The sequence below is a fragment of the Prunus dulcis genome, chromosome 2 (genome assembly GCF_902201215.1).
Source record: "Prunus dulcis chromosome 2, ALMONDv2, whole genome shotgun sequence".
Classification (NCBI taxonomy): domain Eukaryota; kingdom Viridiplantae; phylum Streptophyta; class Magnoliopsida; order Rosales; family Rosaceae; genus Prunus; species Prunus dulcis.
In genome coordinates this window covers 16,582,476-16,605,378 of record NC_047651.1, presented here as the reverse complement: position 1 = coordinate 16,605,378, position 22,903 = coordinate 16,582,476, and the positions used below count along the sequence as shown (strand labels likewise).

The following is a 22,903-nucleotide window of genomic DNA, read 5'->3' as shown; positions in this document are numbered from 1 at the left end:
AACCGCCGAGGCCGAGCTAGTAGCCCAAATCGCATCTCTACGAAAGGACATGGCTAGGCTTCAAGAGCACAACCACCACCTTTCGTCCAAAGTGGACGAAACTCAACGGCAGCTGCACCAGCAGCACCCGCAGAACATCCAGACGACTCACTCTTCCGAAAGCTTGGGAACCCCTCATAGGAGGCACCGAAGGGCAGCAAGGGCAACGCCCGCGCCCTCCAAACAACTGGTGGTGCCGACACCTAGGGACCAACCGCACATACCGAAGAAGGTCTACTCCGATTGCCGACACCGGCTTAACGATCGGGAGGCAGAGAGACGGAGATCCCCAATCAGGGTTAGCGCTCGACTACGGGAATCCCGGATGAACGCCGGGGGAAGTAAGTCACCTATTCGGAAGGTCCAAGGATTGAACTCCACGGAATCGGCATCAGAGTATATCCCTTCCGATGCGCAAACGTCCACCTACCGTTCGGTATCAACTCAATACTTGGGGGATAACTCCGTGAGCCCGCGAAGGCGCTTGGAAGACTATGATGCCGAAGGAATCCCAAGCCGAGACCTTGTTGTCCGACTCCTTTTTCAGAAGGTCCAGAAAATGGAAAACGACAAGGCTCACTCCCAGGAACCCGAGTGGGGAAAGCTTCGGCTCGGGCCGTTCACGAGACGCATCCGTCGCTCTCAGCAGGATCGAGAAGTGCAGCCCTTGCGCATACCATTCTACACGGGTACCGAAGATCCTTTAACCCACCTTCACTCATTTCAGTCTGCTATCGGATGCAAGGGTCTGAGCGACGAGGGGCAATGCCTGCTATTCCCGTCTTCACTTACCGAGGCAGCCCTGAATTGGTTCTACTGTCTGGAGCCGGAAACGGTGGATTCTTTTGACGAGCTAAAGCAAATTTTCCTCAATCACTTCATGATTCAAACAGACCGTCTTTACTCTGCCGATGATCTGTACACGATTCGGCAGAGAGAGGACGAGCCACTAAGAGAGTATGCGGCGCGCTTCAGTCACGAGTACTCGAGGTGTCCGGAAACAGACGATAGGGCAGCCTACGGCGCCTTCAAGAGTGGCCTTCGGTCCTCGCATTTTCGATACCTAGTACACAGCAGCAACTGGCGCACGTATGATGAGCTGATGAAGCAGGCGGCAGTGCACGCCAAGGCCGAGTACTTCAACTCAAAACCCAGCGCTTCGGTACGCCTAGAGGATGCAGAGCCAAGCGCTTATCCGGCGAAGGCGCCATCCTACGAGAGGGCCGATTCATATTCGGCGGGCCATAAGCGGAAAGACAACCGTGCCGATCGAAGAGATCAGCCAAAAAAAGGGAAGGGGCGGTATGGTCACAACGACAACCGAGGACCCCTGCCCAACCGTGACCACGGCAACGAGGTCTTCACCCTGCTGAATACCACGTATGAAACCGTTCTGATGAACGAACAGGAGGGCATACCCAAGCCGAATATTCGAAGACCCAATCGGCAAGACAACCGGGAGACCGGTAAATTCTGCCGATACCATCAGCACAACAGCCACAACACCGAAGATTGTATAAGCCTGCGGAAGATTGTGGAGCGGCTGATCCGAGAGGGGAAACTGGACCAGTATATCGCCCGGCAGCCTTCGGCGCCGGTGACGAACCCCACTCGGCAGATAAACATGATCAGCACTATCAGCGGCGGACCTACCGTTGCGGGAATGAGCCACCGTTCGATGAAACAATATGTGCGTGCCGCGCAGTTTCCTCAGGTGCTCGGAATAGAGGTGAATCGGTTCTAGGAAACACCAAAAGTTCATTGGGAACCGATCACATTTTACCAAGAGGAAGAAGAGGGAATCCTCTATCCCCACGACGACCCGATGATCATCCGAGCTGAAATTGCCGATTACGATGTAGGGCGAGTGCTGATCGATACCGGGAGCTCCGTAAGCGTAATCTTTGCTGAAGCTTTCAGAGAGATGGGAATCAATGACAACCAAGTCGACCGGCAGTTGACACCTCTGTTAAGCTTCTCTGGAGACCTGGTCCAACCGATAGGTAGTGTCAGACTGCGAATTACATTCGGCACTGCGCCGAGAAAGGCGACGACGTACGATCAATTCCTCATCGTCGACTGCCCGACGGCATACAACGTCATCGTTGGCCGAACGGCACTGACAAGGATCAAGGCCCACCTTTCACCCCACATGCTGTTGATGAAGTTCCCAACCCCGAACGGCACGGGGGCAATCCGGGGAAATCAGTTGAGTGCGCGAACTTGCTACGCTACGGCCCTCAAGGCGACATCTTTCAAACTCCCCAACGAGACCATGGCTATGCAGGACTTGCCGAACGGCACGGGACCGGTTGACGACCCCAGAGATGAGTCGCCTACTCCTCACGCGCAACCTACCGAAGAATTGGAAACCGTAACCTTGAGCGATGAGCAGCCGGATCGACAGGTTAAAATCGGCAGCAGACTTTCTGCAGACCTCCGAGCGCAATTTATAGACTTCTTGCGCCATCATTCGGAAGTATTCGCATGGTCTTACGAGGACATGCCCGGCATCGCCCCGGACGTCATCAGCCATAAACTTACCATTTCCCCCGCTTACAAACCAGTAAGGCAGAAGCGCCGTTCATACGATGCCGAACGGTATGAGGCGATGCGCACGGAAGTCGAGAAACTTCAAACCATCGGTTTCATCCGGGAAGCAACATATCCGGTATGGCTTGCTAACTCCGTCATGGTAAGAAAGTCCACGGGCGGGTGGCGGATGTGCCAAGACTATACCGACCCCAACAAGGCCTGCCCGAAGGACAGCTTTCCGTTACCACGGATAGACCAGCTCGTGGATGCCACTGCCGGCCACGAACTGCTGAGCTTTATGGATGCCTACTCCGGCTATAACCAGATATTCATGCACCCTCCCGACAGCGAACATACCGCATTCATAACGGACAAAGGGATGTACTGTTATAATGTCATGCCGTTCGGTCTGAAGAACGCGGGGGCAACTTATCAAAGGCTCGTCAACAAAATCTTCGCCGGTTACATCGGCAACATCATGGAGGGTTATGTTGACGACATGTTGGTAAAAAGCAGAACTGCCGAAGATCACCTGCAGAACTTATCGATCATGTTCGGCATACTCAAAGAGTACAGGATGAGGCTGAACCCGAAGAAATGCGCCTTCGGTGTATCTTCCGGGAAATTCCTCGGATTCATGATTAGTCAGAGGGGGATTGAGGCGAATCCCGAAAAAATAAAGGCAATCATCGATATGGAGAGGCCGAAGACGACGAAGGACATTCAGAGCCTTACCGGACGCGTGGCCGCCTTGACCCGTTTCATATCGAAGGCTACCGATAAATGTGTACCGTTCTTCAAAGCCTTGAAAGGGGGCAAACGGGATATCACATGGACTGCCGAATGCGATAACGCATTTCAAGCCTTGAAGAACTACATGAGCAAAGCCCCCCTTTTGTCAAAATCGCTGCCTGGGGAAATTCTCTACCTCTACCTTTCGGTATCCGGAACTGCCGTCAGCTCGGTATTAATTCGGAAGCCAGAGAAGGCAGAATTACCAATTTTCTACGTCAGCAAGGCACTCCAGAGCGCGGAACTTCGGTATCCACCATTAGAGCAGCTGGCTCTAGCCCTTGTTGTCTCGGCACGAAGACTTCGGCCGTACTTCCAGGCACACGGGATCAAAGTCCTGACCAACCAACCACTCCGGCAAGTGCTCCAGAAACCAGAAATTTCTGGCCGATTGATCAAATGGGCGATCGAACTCGGGGAATTCGACATACAGTTCGTACTGAGGCCCGCGGAAAAGGGCCAGGCTGTTGCCGATTTTATCTCCGAGCTCACCCCAGCAACAATACGGCCGACACCTGAGGCGATTACTGAGACCATCTTGCCGGATCAACCAGGCGCCGAACGCCTCGACACATCAACTCCCATCTGGGGTTTGCACGTCGATGGCTCGGCAAACCAGCAAGGATGCGGAGCAGGCTTGGTGCTGACAACACCGAACGGACTCAAAATTGAGTACGCCCTCCGATTCGACTTCCGGACATCCAACAATGAAGTGGAATACGAAGCCCTCTTGGCCGGCCTTCGGTTGGCCAAGAGCATGAATGCAAAGCAAATCCGAATTCACAGCGACTCTCAGCTCATTGTGAACCAGGTAACGGCAGACTTCGCCGCCAAGGATGCCTCCATGTACGCCTACCTTTCAACCGCCCATCAGCTACTCCGAAGCTTCCAAGCATATGAGATCAAACAGATCCCCAGAGGCGAAAACAGCCATGCCGATGCTTTGGCAAGACTCGCTTCGGCGATAAACGACAAAGTCGGAAGAAAGGTACTAGTGGAGATCCTTGCCCAACCGAGCACGGTAACCTCCGAAGCGTGTGCCGTACGGTATGAGGATACATGGATGTCTCCCATCTACTTATACCTGACGAACGGCACCCTTCCTGAGGATAAAGCCCAGGCCCGGAAGCTGAGATACCGATCGGCAAGATACACTGTCATCAACGATGTGCTCTACAAGCGTGGCTACACCACCCCATATCTCAAATGTCTTACGGCAGAGCAAGGGGACTACGTCCTTCGGGAAATTCATAACGGTGTATGTGGCGACCATTCCGAGTCCCGATCTCTCGCCTACAAAGTCTTTCGGCAGGGATACTTTTGGCCAACCATGCATCAGGACGCTAATACACTGGTGAAGAAGTGTGACAAATGCCAGCGCTTCGGTAACATCCCACATATCCCTGCTGAACCTCTCACGCCGATCGTGAGTCCTTGGCCTTTCGCACAATGGGGACTGGACCTGATTGGCCCAATGCCGCAAGACAAGGGTCAGGTAAAATATGCAGTGGTTGTCGTTGACTACTTCACCAAATGGGTAGAAGCCGAACCCTTGGCAACCATAACGGCAGCAAGAATCGAGGAATTCGTCTGGACTCATATTTGCTGTCGATTCGGTATCCCGTATGCAATCATCACCAATAACGGCCGGCAGTTTGATTCGGAACTTTTTCGGCAATTTTGCATCCGTTTGAAGATCAACTTGTTTTTTGCATCACCAGCCCATCCACAGTCGAACGGTCAGGTTGAAGCAATAAACAAAATAGTGAAGAAGCTACTGAAACGGCAGCTAGACAAGGCCAAAGGAGCCTGGCCGGATAAGCTTCCAGAGGCACTTTGGGCCATTCGGACGTCCTACCAAACGTCCACGGGGGAAACCCCTTTTTCCTTGGCTTTTGGTTCGGAAGCGGTGGTGCCTGTGGAAATCGGCGAGCCTTCCTACCGAATGGAAACCTTCGCACTCAAGCGGAACGAGGAGGCCATGTCGCTAAGCCTTGACCTACTCGAGGAGCACCGAGCACAGGCCAACCTTCGGAACGAAGCCTACAAACAGCGCGTGTCTCGATATTACGACTCTAGGGTCCGACCCCGCTCTTTCCGAATCGGGGACTGGGTCATGCGCAAGGTATCGCTTGCAACGAAGGATACCACGGAAGGAACCCTCGGACCTTCCTGGGAAGGACCTTATGAAATCATCGGCATCCTCCGCTCGGGAACTTACCGACTACGAGGCTCCAACGGCAAGGCCCTCGGCCATCCTTGGAACGTAGAACATCTCAAGTACTACTACAAGTGACCTAGCCTACGGCAGGTTGGAACTGTAATGACTCGATGTATTTATTTTATTGGAATTAATAGAAAGCCCTCGGCACTATTACTTAAGCCTTCCTTTGATTATCATTTTTGCCCACGGCAACTAAATGTTAACATCCCACGGCTTCTATACTAGCCTACGGCAACGAATGACTGTTCAAATCTTACCCTACAGATCCCTTCGGGACTTGTCAAAATTCAATAACGTCCTTATTAGCCTACGGCAATAAGTAACTTTAGACCAGCAGTTAGCCTACGACAACTAGCAGTTATAATTTTCGAAAATTGATTCTAAATGATCTACCGGCAATTAGCCCACGGCAATTAGCAATTATAAGATTTGGACAATTGATGGTTGAATTAAAAAAGCATAAATTTGAATTAGAAGATGCCCTCGGCATCAATGTGTTCGGGACAAACAGAAAATGAAAGCTAAGCTATTACAAAGATGCAAAAAAGGACGCCCTCAAGCGGCAGCTTCGTCTCCCCCAGCAGCCTCGGCAGACCCGGGCCCCTCAGCAGCCTCCTTCCCATCGTAGTTCTCGATCATTTCCTCTGTTAGTCCTTCGGGAAGGGGAGGGGGATCGGCAGCAAAATTGAGGTTCAGCTTCTGGCCAGGGTTGTACCGCTTGAATCGGTACAACATATCCGCCATCTCAGAGCCAACTTCCCCGTCCAGCAGGGCAGCGAACTCCTCCGACGAACGGTATCCCTGGATTGCCGTTCTAACGGCAGCCTCAACCTCCGCGGCTTTGGTCCGCTCTGACTCTTGCATGGCGTCCTGTATCGCCTCAGAAACGGCCTCGGCATCACGCGCTGCTGCCCGCGCAGCCTCCAGACCCGCCCGCACTGCCTCCAATTCAGCCCGCGCCTCGCCCGCCATCGCTTCCGAAGCAAGGGCACGCCTTTCGGCAGCCTCTTTCTCCTTTAGTAGCTGGGCGTGGGCCTGGATAGCCTTGCCAGCTTCGGCGACCTTTGCCCTGCCGTCATCATAGGCCCTCTTCGCCTTTTCGGCAGCGGAGATGGCCCGCTTGACGCAGAGCCACATCTCCATGGACGCCTGCACACAGCAGATAGTTAGAAACCCCACTCAAGTAAAAGAATTAAGAAATGACAACCAAGGGTGAGATCCTTACCGCCGCTTGCAGTCGGAAGGCGCGTCCAGCCTGCTTCCGCAGAAGCTTCTTCGGCAACTCGTCGACCTCGGGCAGCTCCATTTGAGATCCGAGGATCATGTGGTTGACGAATTGCACCGTCTTCGACGGACAGGCGATCGTGACGGCCTCGGTAGGCCTGTCCTCGTCCTCGGCCGCGAAGACGGCCCTTGAAGCCTCCGAAGGCCGGCTCCATTTGGAAGCTGGCGAGGCCTCCAAGTCCACCATCACCGGCCGTTTGCCGGCGGCCTTTGAAGCGGCAGCTTCTGCATCCGGCTGCCTCGGGACTTGACCCTCGGCAGCAGGCAGGGCAGCGGCTTCGGAGCTCAACTGCCGCAGACGCTCCGAGAAGACCACGTCCTCGGGATCCGTCTCTTTCCGAACGGCAGGGGCCTCAAGTTGTTTCTTCTTCTTCTTCTCGAGGCCCATCATAAGGCGCCGCCTCGAAGATTCGTTCATCTTCTTGGCCTCGGCAGCCTTCCTCGAGTCCGTCACTGGTTAAATGCAACCAATCAATCAGCGTGCATACAAAAAAAAAAGGGAGAGATGGAAAACCCAACTAGTATACTTACTCTCGGCAGGGTTGACAAGTCCGGCTCTGATGAGATTGTCGGTGAAGAGGAAACGCGGATACACTCGCTCGGCAGCCGGTACCTTCAGCCTCACCCTGTCGATCTGCCGAATCTGACCTTGTGTAGGAGTCGGCTGCTTGAGTTTGCCTGTCCGAAGAATGAATCAGTAGCGGATATAAAAAAGAATAAAAAGTAAGACAGCCTACCGATCGGCAACTAGGAACCCTACCGGCGGTTTGGAAAGTCGTGGGCACAGGGAACTGCCGGCGTACTCCCGACGGCGATTCCCAATCCCCGGAGAGTAGAACCCGCCGATTCCTCCACGACTTCTGGGAAGTCGGTACCGAGCTGATGAAGTGCCCCCGCTCGGAAGCCTTCAGACAGTTCGCCTGAACCCAGCCACCATGGTCGGCACTCTTTGATTTGGTGATGCTGTAGAGATGGGAGAACTGCTCGTAGGAGGGCTCCCCTTCCCTGGCAATCCCAAATGCCGTTATCACCCCCATCAGGGCCACCCAGAAGTTGGGGTTGTATTGGCCCGGGGCGTACCCGATCTGGGCTAGGATCTTCTGGACGACAGGCTGGAACGGCAACCTGACCCCTTGCACCAGCATATCGGTGAAGAAGGCGACTTCACCGTCCCTGGGTTCGCTAAGGCATTCCGTAGGGCTCGGAATCCTCATCTTCACCGAATGTGGAATGCGGTATTCGGCCCTAATCTTTTGGAGCTCCCGTTCGGTGATCTTATTCGGCTCTAAATAGTCGACCCCGAATAGAGCTCTCTTCGGCACGCCTACCGGTATCCTAGACCGCTCCCGGTGGACGATTGTTATCCTCGGCCGAGAGGGACCAGCAATGATCTCATCACGACCAGAGGTAGAAGCCTCCGGCAGGGGATCGGGGGTACCGAACCGGGTACCGTCTTTGAAGACTGCAGCTAACGGAAACGGCTGCCCCGTCATCAACCCCTTGCCGACGCCATGAGCAGGAACGGAGTTCACCTCCTCACCGATAATTCGAACATCGGTGTCCTCTTGCCCCTCGGCATCAAAGCTCACGGCCAAACTACACGTGTCCTAGCCCGATGACAACTCCCCATCGAAAGCGTTGGGCTCACTGCCGAAGGAGGACTCGCTAGAAGACATCTACAAGAAAAAGGAAAAAGGGTGGCTAAGGTTCTGTAATGAACTACCCTACCGATTTCTAAGCCACTACCTATAGTCCACTAGACTACAGAAAGAAATCCTATGTTACGATCGGCAAGCCTACGCCATAAGGAGATACCATCAAATAAAAAGAGTTGGGAGTACCGAATGGTATCTTACCTTGGGTGTTGTTGGGAGCTTGGTTGCCGGTAAACTGCTTGAGAATCGCCTCGATTGCCGTTCAGACGCTTCGGTAATCGCCTTAATTGCCGATAACACCTTCAAAAATCGCCTTGGTTACCGTTCACAATCTTCTGAAATCGCCTACGCAGAGCTCTCGCGTCACTCTCAAATGCAAAGTGAGCTCTATGTCCGGAACGATCTCTATTTATAGGGAGAGGGCTGCAACGGTACGCCTCGGGAAACCAAACGGCTCATAATTACAGCCGTCAGACGTCGCTTCGCTGGCCACGTGTCGCCCGGTGGATGGTGGTGTCAGTTGCACGCCTGGTACAGAAGACGAAGCGTCTCTGCACGCCGGGTGCAGAAGGAGAAGCGCCTCCACGCGCCAGGCGCGGGAAACGAAGCGTCCCTGCCTTCACCTCTCTCAGCATCGGCGACCCTTCAGATCTCAGGGGAGCCTTCCACAAACAAACTTGCCGAACGGCAGGGCATCTATGAACCCTCAGGATGAAACCAAATTCCCTTCCGAAGAACCTTCAGAAGAGAACTTGGGGGACTACTGTTTATACCGTATATTAACGACCAATGACCACCTGACACGTAGACGGAAACGACAACTTGACATCACAGGCCCTTCGGCAGGAACCCTACCGAAGCATATACATCTTGATGCTTTTGCCCTTGGACACGTGTCATGCTCACAGTCCGCTCCTACAGTCCCACATCGGAAATTCCAAAATAAGCACACCTCCCAAGGTCTATATAAGGAAACCCCTATACCCAAAATCTTTACTTGTACTGCAATCGGCCGGTACTACCCCAAGCTTACCGAACGTTCAGGAACTTGCTCTTCTGAAGACTTCCCTATCACTAAGCAATACGTGTCAAACCAGTTCATCAAGTTGCTGAAATCCATCTCATATCAAGGTAATCTATGCTAACTCAACTTTCCTTTGCATTGATTATTATAAATGGTTCTTATGATAAGTAAAATTTTCTGCATATTTTCTATAGATTTTCTCTTTCATATGTATATATGTCGACACGTTTTTTTTCTCTATGTCTACCAATCCATGGAGGAATCCATATTTTGAGCTTTGTGCTCTGGTTGCATTGGCATTAGGTGTCTGGAAGCATGAAGATGTGCAAATTCTATCTCTGTTTTGGAAGAATTCTTGTGCATCTTTTGAAGGATTATAGTGAAGGCATCCAATTTATATGTTATTGGTACTTGATGACTTTTGAATCTATATTGGTTGAAGACTTTGAAAATAGTTAAATTAGTTTTGGATTTGTTTTTTAGTTTATAATTTTTGTAATTATAAGTTTGTAATATTATTGAAGTATAAAGGCACGAGGCTTAGCTGCATGCATGATGCATTGTAATTTTGTAAATTGTATTTATATTTATCTCGGCATAGTAATAACCATTCAAACAATGATTAAGACTGAACATAATTACAAATTTACATAGGTTGGATTCTATTTCAAATTTTCATAAATCAATGAGAGGGTTGCCATTTCTATTTATTGAAAACAAGAAAAAGAAATTCAGAGGTATTTGATATGTTTCTGTTGTGCACCTCTATTCATTTTCAGGTGTCTGGTGTGGTTGCATATGATTTATATGATATTTGTTCAAGAGCGAAATTAGGAATTTATCATCGGATAGACTAGCTAAAGTTATTAGCTTAAAATTCAACGATCAATTTTTTTTACTTACAATTTCCATAGGCTTCATATAAATAAAAGTACATTAGTACAAATCACGCTAGTTATAAACACAAGAAAAATAATGAAATTAGAGCCATATTATTCATGAAAGGAAGTTTAATTTAGAAAAATGGTTCTCTTTTGGAGACAAATCAATGAAAAAAAATAAAATTGGAGAGTTAGAGTTAAGGACTTTACCCTTATTGTGGGTTATTAGTATTGGGACAGTCTTCGACACCATATACAAACGTGAAAAACCTCTGACTATGTCTATTGATGTTGCCAATGTATAAAATTGTGTATTTTTATTTAGGCTTATTATCACAAAACGTCCCTAAGGTTTACGAAATTATCAGATTGCATTCTTAAAGTTTTTTTGTGTCACTCATGGTCCTCAAGGTTAGTATGTGCAATCACAAATGGTCCCTACTGTTAAGTTCCGTCAAAAACTCTGTTAGTTTGCTGACGTGACATACATATATATCACAAAACATCCCTGAGGTTCACATACCTATCATAAATGGTCCATACGAATTTTTTTTTAATTTTTAATTTAAAATTCATAAAATTTTGGTTTTCTTTTTAAAATTATTTATAAATGAAAAAATCATTTATAGAAGAATTTTAATCTTGAGGACTATTTATGAACCCTAAACCTTTAGTTTTTTCATTTTTAAATTTTATAAATTTTAAATTATTTTTTAAAAACTCCATTAGTTTGTTACTATGGCATATATATGGAGCCTACATCTACAATAATATAGTGTCACATGTATTTAAAATATAATATATATTTTAAAATAATTTAAATTCATAAAATTTTAAAAAGAAAACAAAAATGTTATGAATTTTAAATTTAAAAAATTAAAAAATTTCGTAATGACCATTTGTAATAGGTGTGTGAACATCAGGAATGTTTTGTGATATGTATATATGCCACGTCAGCAAACTAACATAGTTTTTGACGGAACCTAACGGTAGGGACCATTTGTGATCATGCATACTAACCTTGAGGACCACGAATGACACAAAAAAAGTTAAGGATGCAATCTGATAGTTTCGTAAACCTTAGGGACGTTTTGTGATAATAAGCCTTTTATTTATTTTTAGATTAAAATAGTGGCTTATATAGGTTTGATGTTTTTTTTTTTTTTTTTCCACCAAAAAATCACCGGACTACAGCCCACCGGAGCCCATATTGTGATTCGGGCTTGGTCGTTGGGAGCACAATATTTCTATTTGATTATGTTTAGTTGCAAGTCTTTAATTTTTTAGCTGAAGAAAATTTGAGAATATAAATAATTTTTGGGCCGTTTGTTTGGGTAGGAGTGAATTTGAATTTGGGCTCCTAACTCCAAATCCGTTTGTTTGGATCTGTATAGCCAAGATTTGAATTCGGGCCAAAACTCCAGAGCTCAAATTTAAGGACAGGCCCACCGTCCAATCAATGAGATTTATGTTATTATTGGTCGGGTTGGATTCAATCCCAAAACATAACCCAACTGACATGTTTTTCATGTCGGTGCTTATTCATACTTTACATTCGAGATACCTTTTTTGTTATAAATTTTAATAATATATAGAAAAAGTGATCCTAGAGCACAAAATTATACTTAGGCCATCTCCAGTAGTTGAAGGCTAAACATAACCCATCCATAAAATTTAATTTGCAATTTTTTTTTTTCTAAAAATAGTGTTGGATTATAGTTTTACCGTCTCCATAAATCATAGCTCTCTCAATATTATATTAATTTTTAGTATATTCTTTAAATATATTGGTTACTTCAATTAAAATACGCTTTTTATCAGAAATGATCCATTAGATTTACAAAATTATCACTTTTTGTCCCTAACGTTTTTTTCGTGACACTAATGGTCCCTAAGGTTATCCTTCACACATTAAAATTGTCTATGCCATTAGCTTTAATCAAATTTTCTGCTAAATGGCTGATGTGGCACGTGTGTGGAGCCCACACATCCAATAGTATACATACACGTGGCTTTAAATAAAATATATTATATTTTAAATATTTTAAAACTTAAAATCCAAAAAAAAAAAAAAAAACCAACAAGACTTGTACCATCTCCGTTCTCCCTCTGCCAACTTCTCCTACCCTCGCAGACCCACTCTTTGCCTCTCGCTCCCTCTCTCTCTCTCATCTTCATCTTCCTTGACTTCTCAGGCTTTCCCTTCTCTCTCTCCCTAATCCAAAAACCCAACTCAATGCTTATGTTATGACTCTGTAACTGTACCAGCCACCAGGTTTGCTATTCTGTAAAAATCAAGGAAGATGAAAGGGGGGGGGGGGAGAGAGGCAAAGAGTGGGTTTGCGAGGGTAGGAGGCGTTTAACAGAGGGAGAACGCATATGGGTACAGGGTTTTTTTTGTTTTTTTAATTTTAAGTAGGGGTGGGCACGGTCCGGTTTGGACCGGTTTTCTCATAAAATTAGAACCTAAACCGGAAATGAAGACCGGTTCGGTCCGGTCCGGTCCGGTTTTGACAAAAATCCACAAATAAGCCCGAACCAATCCGAACCTACCCGGTTCCGGTTCGGTTCCCGGTTCTCACGGTTTTGGGCTTGTTGTAAAGCCCATTTTATTTTCTTGGGTATTTAAGCTTTAAGACCATCTGATTTTTAATATTTTTGGGCTTCAACATCACAATTGGCCCAATTCCCATATTGAAACAACCACTATTCTTTGTCAAAAATAATAAAACAATCCAATATTCAATTTAAAATTACAACCCAACAAAAAAATACATAATAAAACAAAATAAATTACAATCAAATTTAAAATTACAACTCCATTCTTTTGCTCTTTTGTTGCTGCATCTCCGAACACCAAGTGAACCTACCAGATCCATGTATTGCCATCAATAATCTAAATTTGTGGAAAATAAAAACATAACTCCGGAAACCCAGAAGTGAAAATGGATCAAGAAATGCAACAGCAAAAGAAAACTATCAGAAAACTAGACCATTTTCATGATCAAAGACAGCCAAATGAGTTACCTGCTTGCCCATTTTGATAACAACATACACTGCTTCTCATGTCTCTAACATGTTCTCAGAATACCCAGAATACCCATCATGTTCTCTATTGGATCCAGATTTATGTTTGTTTTTTCTTCACAGATTGAGACAACCACATGCACATATTCAGACAACCACAACCCAATCCAATTTGATATATATTTGATATACTGGAACTTCAATTTGATATAGTTTCAATCTGCCTTATTTCAATTCATTTCTTCTTTTGACAGCATAATATCAAGATAGGCATATAAAATACTTTTCATATCACCAAGAAGTGCTAATCAATTTGATAAAATACAAGCAGTTGGCATTTGGAGGTTTTTTGGCGCATCACAGTGACATACCTGAGAGAGAGAGAGAGAGAGAGAGAGAGAGAGAGAGAGAGGATAAGATGAAGAGGTGGATTGCTGGATCTGCGAACTGCTGGTGCTGGATCTGCAAATTGTTGGAGGACAGAGGAAGCTGCGAATTGCAGACAGAGAGAGTTGGTCAGAGAATCGAAGGGGGAAAAGGAAAAAAAAGGAAAAAAAGATAGAGAATCTAACCTGTATGACGACGACGACTATGAAAAGTGGCGACTGAGAGGAGCAGCGGCTGAGAGAGGTGTGGTTGAGAGAGAGGTTTGGCTGAGAGTGAGGTTTGCCTGAGAGAGAGGAGGATGGCTGAGAGAGAGCTTCGGCGGCGCGACGGCTGAAGGATAAAGAGGATGGCTGAGAGAGAGGAAGGCTGAGAGAGAAGTTTGGGTGAGAGAGAGGATGGCTGAGAGAGAGGTTTGGCGCAGACAGAGGTTTCGGCGGCTGAAGGAGAGAGGAAACGAAATGGGAGGATGAAGGAAGAAAGAAAACCCTAATCGCGTTATAATTTTTGTGATGAATGTGTGTGCGCGCGCCTACGGTAACATCATACACAACCAATAAAAAATGGCCACATGTTAAAAAAAAAATATAATATAAATATATAAAATAATTATATTGGACCGGTTCTGTGTGGTGGAAAACCGAAACCGGAACCGGTTTGAACCGGTTCGGTTTGGATTTGTCTCGGTTTTTGACTTTTTTTGTCAATACGGTTTTTTTTGGATTTTTTCGGTTCGATTTGGTTCGGTTTTGCGGTTTTACAGTTCCAATGCCCACCCCTAATTTTAAGTATACTATTGAATGTGTGGGCTCCACACATGTGCCACATTAACCATTTAACAGAAAATTTAATGGAAGCTAACGGCAGAGACCATTTTAATGGGTGGAGGTTAACCTTAAGGACCATTGGTGTCACAAAAAAATGTTATGGAAGAAATGTGATAATTTTGCAAACCTAAGGAACCATTTGTGATAAAAAGCTATTAAAATACTACTTAGACCCTAATATTTTCATATAGCATTTGTGACATCCACGTGTCAGCATGTGAAAGGAAGAATGAAAAGAATGTAGGAAATTTGGTAGTATGTAAAAGGAAGGATGAAAAGGAAGGATAAAAGGAATGTGAATAACCCAAAACCTTCATAGGTTAAAATGTCGTTAGCCCTTGAATATAATTACCCGTATGATGGATTTTATTTTAATTTTTCAAAAATAAATGAGAGGATAACATTGATAACTTATTATTACCAATCCCTTGCACGTGCCAATTGGTTTTATTTTTATATTTTTTATTTTAGAATTAAAAAATATAATGGATCATTGTGTTCCATAAAAATAGAACTTATTATCTTATTTCATTTTAAATTATTCAATATGAAAAAGTGTGAATTATCATATTATTCTTATTTAATTAATAATTTCAGTTATAAACATAAATAACTTATTGTAAATTCTTTGAAGAAGTTCAACTTGTCTTTTTTGAAAAAGAAAAAAGAACAAAGAAAAGAAGTTGAACGTGTCTTTTTTCACCTTATTCTGCCGCATGAAATATGTGATGAGATTTGAGTTGACCCAAAAAAAGAATATAAAAAAATCCTTCATATGTGCGAACTGAGAATATGTGCATTTTATTATTAATTGTTGGCATGCATTTCTCATTCTCTCCGGCTATAAAAGTCCATGTACATTATAACTATATTATTGTGCTTGATTTGGGCAATCATTTTTGGAACAATTTGTTTATTAAACTTAACAAAAATGGTTTCACTGTTTTTGTTTTCTAAAACTATTTCTGATTAAGCTATTAGAAGCATCCTCAAATTTTGAAAATACAAATAGGTTTTCTGTTTTTTTTTTTTTTTTTTTAGTACAAGCTATTAGCGAGATCATAGCTTAATTATGATATTTATTTCCTAGTTTATTATGATTATATTTATTTCCTTTTGTACAGATATTGTGTAATTAGGATTTTATCTTGTTTTCTAGTTTGACCCTACTAGGGTTACATCCTTATACTATAAATACCTTTTTTTGGAGAATGAAATACAACCTGAAAAATATTCTACCCATATTATTTGACTCAAGCAATACTAAAAAAAGTGGATTTGCACTAGACTGGATTCCGTTGACTATGGAGCAAATTCTTCACCAATAAGTTTCATATTAATGAGGCAAGGCCGCTAACATGCCAAGTCATGCTCTGGGAGCTTCAGTTTTCTACTCAAAACAAAGAGGGTGCCCATATATTACAAAAGAAAGGAAACGACAACACATCCAAACAAAACAGGGAATAATTACGACAACAAACCAAAACAAACAGTTTCGGGCCAACCCATCCACTAATCTTCTAATCTTCTTATTAAGGAGTTCAGACACTCCAACTGTCCATGGCAACTTTGCACCATTTTGATTGTAGGGAAGACATGTCTCCGAAGATGCTGGATAAAAAGATAAAATGCAAAAACAAAAAACAAAAAAGAAGAAAAAAAAAACCAGTTAGTTTGCATGAATATAAAAAATTAGAAAAACTAAATTAATCATGCATGTTGATTAAGTCAATAAAATAATAATAAACAATGAGAGAGAGAAAGAGAGATTACTTACCGTTGATCTTTTGTAATTAAGCATCCCTCAATTGCCGCTTCAACAAAGCTATCCTCACAAAAAGCCAATCATTTAAACCATTCAAGAACTTCAAATATGTGTATCTCCATGACCTTGAAAATATCAAGGAGCAGCAAACTCCCCAAAATCCAGCAGCAAATCCAAGCCCCATACTAATGTAGAATCCCGGTGTTATTAGCTCATCCTTGTCCTCTTGGTTGATGAAGTCAGTTTGCTCACTTTGACCTTTTTCCACTTCATCAGCACACATCTTTTTAAGTGGAGGTCCACAGAGTTGAAGATTCCCAGCATAAAAAGAGGGATCAAAGCCTTGGAGCTGAGTTCCGACTGGAATTTTGCCAGACAAGTTGTTATATGACAAGTCCAAGAAACCAAGACGATCTATCCGAGCAAGGCTTGTTGGAATTCTTCCGTCTATATGGTTTCGTGACAAATCAAGAGAATCCAATGACTGCAAGTTTCCGATCTTTGGAGTTATTTGACCTGTTAATTGGTTTCTCGATAGGTTTAAAGAAACTAACCCAACAAGATGAGTGATTTCACTTGGAATCTCCCCTGTTAATTTATTGCTTGACAGATCAATTCTCTTCACGAGCCCCAAAGTACTTTTGTATGTCTGCATTCCTCCTTTCCACATGAAGGTTGCATCATCGTCATAAAAATCTACCAAATTGATCGTAGAAATTTCATAAGAATGTGAGATGTTCAGACTTGAATTTCCTTTCTGAGCCAGAGTAGTTAAATTGGTGAGGCATTTGGGTATGCTTCCAGAGATGATGTTCATGGAGAAATCCAAAATTTGAATGTGTGTTAGATGGCATAATTGTGAGGGCAGGCTTCCGTTGAAGTGATTAGACGAAAGCATCAGGATAACCAATTTCTTTAAGCTAACCCCTAACCATTCAGGTATTGGTCCGGATAATTTATTATCCCCAACATCAAGGGCTACTAAACTTGTGCAATTCTTCAATGACGAAGGCAATTGTCCCACAAATCTATTGCTTCTTAATTTTAGTGTTTCAATCCGAAATACAGAGCCTATTGTTGCAGGAATTTTTCCGGACAAAGCATTGTAACTCAAATCAAGCATGACTAGATTCTCCAAATGTGTCAAGCAATCTGGAACTTGTCCAGAAACATTGTTGCTTGAGAGGTCAAGAAAGCCTAAATAAATAGCTGCACTTGAACATAGGAATGAAATTGACCCCGAAAGTTTATTATAAGAGAGATCCAGATATGAGGCTGTTGATAGAAATGAGGGGATTGGACCTTCCAACTTGTTCGAACTCAGATGTAGTGTAGGGAACTGTGAAAATTCCAATGTTAAATTTGCAAATGTACCTCTAATTTGGTTGCTTGTGAGATTCACAAGTATCACATTACGACATAAACTCCAAAACCAACTTGGAAAGATGTCAGAAATTCCAGCATCAGAAATATCAAGCGTTGAGAATTTTTTTTGAGTTTCAAGCCACTTTGGGAAATCTGGACCCATCTTGCAAGACCTCAAATTTATGATGTCCAATTGGAAAGGAGGAATCCAATCAGCATGGAAGTCTAAAACTAGCAAGTTAGAAGATAAATCCAAATATTGTAATTTGGAGAGATTTGAGAAATGAGCTTCTGAAATCACTCCTTCCAGAGAATTCATGTTAAATTCAATAGTTTGGAGCTTCGACATTAGCCCAATACTTTCAGGTATTCCTCCGCTTAATTGATTGTAACTAATAGTCAAGCTTACCAAAGATGAAAGGTGTGTAAGATCAGGTAATGACCCTGCAAGATCATTCCCAGAGAGATCCAAAATCTCCAATGAGTTTTGAGCACAAGTAGAGAATAATATTTGAACAAATTTAGAAAGTTGTCCACTCAGATTATTGCTTGAGAGATACAATTCTTGCAAACTACATAACCTGGCAAAAGAATGCGGGTCCCTTACTTCGAGTTGGTTAAAAGAGAGATCAAGTTGTACTAGAGAGCTCATGTTTCCAAAAAAATCAGGAATTGAACCGGCTAGAAGGTTCCAAGAGAGGTCAAGATGAACAAGGCTGGTATTATAGTTGGACAACCATACGAATATTGAAGAAGTATTCAAACGGTTGGAATAAAGGTCAACGCTAGCAAGAGATTTAGAAGAGTTTATGTAGGAAAGAGTGGAAAGAATTGGAGAATGAAGATCACACGCCCATAGTGTCAAGTTTGTTAGTTCAGGAAGCTTATTAATGGCTTCTGGCCAATTGAAAACATTGCTGAGATTCGTGAAACTCAAATCCAAATATCTTAATGACGAAAGAAGAGGAAGCCAATCGAGATTTTCTACATTTGTAAAGTCATTACCCCTTAAGTCCAGATACACCAAGTTCGTAAGATTTCCAACCTGACTTGGAAACTTGCCTCCCAAATTAGTCGAAGACAGATCAAGGTATCTTAAATTGGTTAGAGAACCAATGAAATTTGGAAATTGGCTCCCAGTGAAATTAATCTCATTGAGGTCCAAATGTTGTAAATGCTGCAACTCAATCAGTTTAGGACTAATCATCATACCTCGCAAAATGTCAAATCCGCCTAGAACATCGATTGAAAGATCAAGTCCAACAACATGACCTGTTTGGTTGCTACAAGAGACTCCTATCCATCTGCAACAATCTTGTTTCTGGGCTTCGGAACTCCATGAAGAGAGGAGATTGTGATCATCCACCAGGCCACGCTTGAATGCAAGGAGTGCTTGCCTCTCCCTCTCTTTGCACCTTCTGGTCACGTTAGTATCCTTCTGACTGTGGTCCACCTCTCCTCCTTTGGCGTACTGTAGCAAAAGCAGCGCAAATGCAAGAAAGAGTTTCAAGCACCTTCTGTGGCCCTGCATGTTAAAAGATTGAAAGGCAAGATCAACACGATCCAATTGTTTAGGGTTTAATTATTGATATATGGTTGTCTCTGAGCTTGTATCACAATATATAGGGGAGAAAAAAGAAACTCTTTACGAGCTTGAATAGTATGCAAATTTTGTCATATTATTGACATAGACTTTTCTGTTTCCTTTTTCTTATTTGTTGGGTCTGAAGCCACATTTTTATACGGGACCACATCCATGATCCGCTTCTGCTAGTAATTGAATGAACCATGGAATTATTAATTTGGAACACGCAATATCTATTGAATTATAGTCTTTGCATAAAGTTCATTAGGTAGCCTTTCTTTTTCTTCTGGTCTAATGGCATGTTTACTAATCAGGAATTGGAATTCTCATAATGAATTAAATTCCGCTTATGGAGAATTCTTGCGTTTACTTCAAATTAAGGAATTGAAAAGTAAGCGGGGCCCACACAAAATTAGGAATTGAATTCCTAACTTTGGAGGAATTCAATTCCTAAATTGGAGATGGTATTCTAATTCCTGGAGAATTCACCCTGTAGGAATTCATCTTTTTTATCCATTATATCATCACACAATTTTCAAAATTCCAAATATGTCATATACTTTAACCTAAAAATGAGGACATTTTAGTAATTAGTACCACTCCTACCTCAATTCCATATAGTTTAGTAAACAACTTCAATAGGAATTTGGAATTTAACTCCCCTCAATCCATATAATTTAGTGAACAACTTCATTAAGAATCCAGAATTTAATTCTCCTCAATCTAACTCCTTCTCAATTTAATTCATCCTTAATTCAATTCCTTATAATTCAATTACAGATTAATAAACATGCCATGAATGTATTTCAATGACTTGGGGAAATTACTGGATGATAAGACTTGTGGAAATTTGGTGTTGGTTGGAAGAATGAATGCGCGTGCGTGGCTCCACAAATTATTGTCAGTATTGAGTCGACTTGACTCGTCTTGAGATGGTTTAATACAAGTTTTTCTGCATCTTGTGGGTCATGTCCACTCAACCGCAACATTGACTTGACCGGGTCATGTCCACTCAAGTCAACCATATTATAGCCTCCATGAAAACAAGCTAGAAGTTCGTCTTTATCTATTGAATTATTGTCTTTGCATAAAGTGAATTATCGTATTTCAATGAATTGGGGAAACTACTGGATGATAAGACTTGTGGAAATTTGGTATTGGTTGGAAGAATGAATGCGTGTGTGTGGCTCCACATAAGACTTTAACTTCACAAACTTGAGAATCTTGAGTTCCACGCCAAAAATCATGACAAATTATTGTAGGTATTAAGGCCCAGGGTGGGCATGTGCCCCCTCTCAAATTTTATTTTAGGCTATTGTATTATTAATATAATCATACTTTTTTAACTAAATTGTGAAGTGTCCATGTATTTTTCTAATTTTCCTTTTATCACTATCATTGCTATCCTTTCACATCTCTTATTGTCGTACTTTAATTTGTAGTGATAAATTACAGTTCAAATTTTCTTAGTATGTATTTTTAATAAATTACATTTCATTTAATTTTTTCCTTGGATTGATGTTCAGTAGATAGTTTTAATATAATATGTAAAATAATAGAGTACACAAATTAGGGATTTTGTATCAAGTAAAAAATTAGTTTCATTGTCACCCTAAAAAAAATATATTTCAATATATAAGATGCCCCCTCTGTGAAAATTTTCCGACTCCGCCACTGGACTAGGCACAAGCTTCTTGCAACATTGACTTGACCGGGTCATGCCCACTCAAGTCAACCGTATTTGGACTAGGCACAAGCTTCTTGCAATATTGGCTTGACCGGGTCATCTCCACTCAAGTCAACCGTGTTTGGACTAGGCACAAGCTTCTTGCAATATTGACTTGACCTAACTTGATACAAATGAGAAAGTGGTGCTCTTAATAATTGTGGCAACATTGTATTGTTCGTGCTATTGGAGTTCGTGGGCATCCTGTTGAGGTGCTCAGGCATCCTCCAGTGGTTTCTTTGGATTAAAGTGATGGTGCTTTTCCGAGATTGCATGCATAGGAGATAATTACAAAGAAATTATTGTTGAAAATGTTGATAGACAATATATTTCAATCACTTCTATTTTTATATTGAAAGTGGAGAAAAGTTTGAGGGTGTGCTAAATGGAACTCAACTTTTTTTTCTTTTTTTTTTAAATTTATTTTTTTATATAAATGCATTGGAGTAAATTCTTGACAAATAAGTTTCAATACTTATTAGATAGTGCTTACTAGAACGTTGGCCCAATGTTTGCTCCTTTTCTCCCCATGTAATTATTGACTTAGACTTAATATGGTGATTTGTCTTCCTACATGCACTAAACTATTTACTCAACCTGACTTGTAGGTATTTACTCAGTTTGGTTTGGCCTGGCTTAACTTCGGCATGCATAAATATCTTCTTTTTAAGTGCCGTATGCTGTCTTCTTGTAGATTGGTCAAAAGGAATGACTTGGTCATAGCAAGGGTTTAGGGTAGATATTGTTGTGTATACAATGACAATTAATTGAGGGTGGAAAATAATGTATATGCCAAAATATCATGTCTCCTTGAGAAGCTGTGGACAGAAGGCGTAGGACTCTTTCATCAGCGTGGACACTAACCACAGACCCATGAGTCTTTCATGAATTTTGGCAGCCTGCTACTAATAAATTAATTGGACCAGCCTTTGTGAAAGGTATGTCTATCGACAAAATATCAATGCTTACTTAGTAGGACCATCCACACAAACAAGTTTCCTCCTAATTTTCTTCCCATGCAACCATTAGTCTAGACTAGACTTGAGAATTCGATGGTGATTTGCCTTCCAACGCATACCAGACTCTTTTTCACTATTATCTTGCAGTTATTGACTGGGCTTTACTTGACTTGACACAGTAAGTTGGTAACGGTGCATTTTTGTGTCCACTCAACCTTTTAAAAATTTGCCTCCCTTCCAAGGTGGGGCAGAAGCTACAATTATCTTCTTGCAAATATGGATCTTGACTTAACTGAAACATATGTCTATATATTTATTGATACTTATATAGTAAAGCATAAATCTTCCACCAAACACATATTAAAACTAAGATAAATTAATATTACATGTAGTGTTACAATTATTTATAAAATTTCTCATATTATAATTTATAGTGATGATCACGAAATTCTTAAGTAGGAAGGAGTATATTTAGTGCTGAATTTGATTGCTAAAGTTTCGGCACGAGGAAGTCAAAGTGTCCTTCATTTTGTATCCAACTCTACCTTTATTAGAGAGATGGTGCACAAGTTGGTCTATAAAGATGGTCTCCCTAGTAATCAAGGCAAAACTACATGGATTATTTGTGACTTTTAGCCAACTCTTTATGAATAGGGATGGAAACAGATTCCCAATGGGGAATATGGTCCTCAATGTTTGTGTGGATGGATAATCCTTCACAGGGACTAGGTAGAGGATGAGGATGAGAAGTTTTTGCCTTTCCACTTGGTGAGATTCTTTCCTTTCAAATGCTTCTCCATCATTCTTGTAACGTGTTTAAGATATTTGCAT

General features: G+C 42.7%; 2 protein-coding genes and 1 long non-coding RNA gene across 3 annotated transcripts; 1 reads left to right on the top strand and 2 right to left on the bottom strand.

The window, feature by feature from the left end:
- Nucleotides 1-364: 364 nt before the first annotated feature.
- On the top strand, nt 365-5,662 carry LOC117618269. Its single transcript, XM_034347864.1, has 3 exons — nt 365-1,051; nt 1,784-2,955; nt 3,091-5,662. Exons 1-3 carry the CDS (start codon nt 365-367, stop codon nt 5,660-5,662), a joined length of 4,431 nt encoding a protein of 1,476 aa, XP_034203755.1.
- A 7,466-nt stretch (nt 5,663-13,128) lies between these two features.
- On the bottom strand, nt 13,129-14,353 carry LOC117619686. The gene is made up of 3 exons (XR_004584605.1): nt 14,034-14,353; nt 13,833-13,950; nt 13,129-13,300 (listed from the first exon to the last, which is right to left on the bottom strand). It is a non-coding gene; the product is annotated as an uncharacterized LOC117619686 (long non-coding RNA).
- Nucleotides 14,354-15,970: 1,617 nt separating this feature from the next.
- On the bottom strand, nt 15,971-19,444 carry LOC117620343 (receptor-like protein EIX2). Its single transcript, XM_034350510.1, has 2 exons — nt 16,450-19,444; nt 15,971-16,283 (listed from the first exon to the last, which is right to left on the bottom strand). Exon 1 carries the CDS (start codon nt 19,331-19,333, stop codon nt 16,466-16,468), a length of 2,868 nt encoding a protein of 955 aa, XP_034206401.1. The 5' UTR covers nt 19,334-19,444; the 3' UTR covers nt 15,971-16,283; nt 16,450-16,465.
- Between the last annotated feature and the right edge of the window lie 3,459 nt (nt 19,445-22,903).

Excerpts from the sequence above, each read along its gene's own strand:
- LOC117620343 (XM_034350510.1), bottom strand. The coding sequence starts at position 19,333 with ATGCAGGGCCACAGAAGGTGCTTGAAACTCTTTCTTGCATTTGCGCTG.
- LOC117618269 (XM_034347864.1), top strand. The coding sequence starts at position 365 with ATGAACGCCGGGGGAAGTAAGTCACCTATTCGGAAGGTCCAAGGATTG. Across the intron at positions 1,052-1,783 it reads GTCCGGAAACAGACGATAGG|GAAACACCAAAAGTTCATTG; the intron begins GCAGCCTACGGC and ends AATCGGTTCTAG. Across the intron at positions 2,956-3,090 it reads TTCATAACGGACAAAGGGAT|AACTGCCGAAGATCACCTGC; the intron begins GTACTGTTATAA and ends GGTAAAAAGCAG.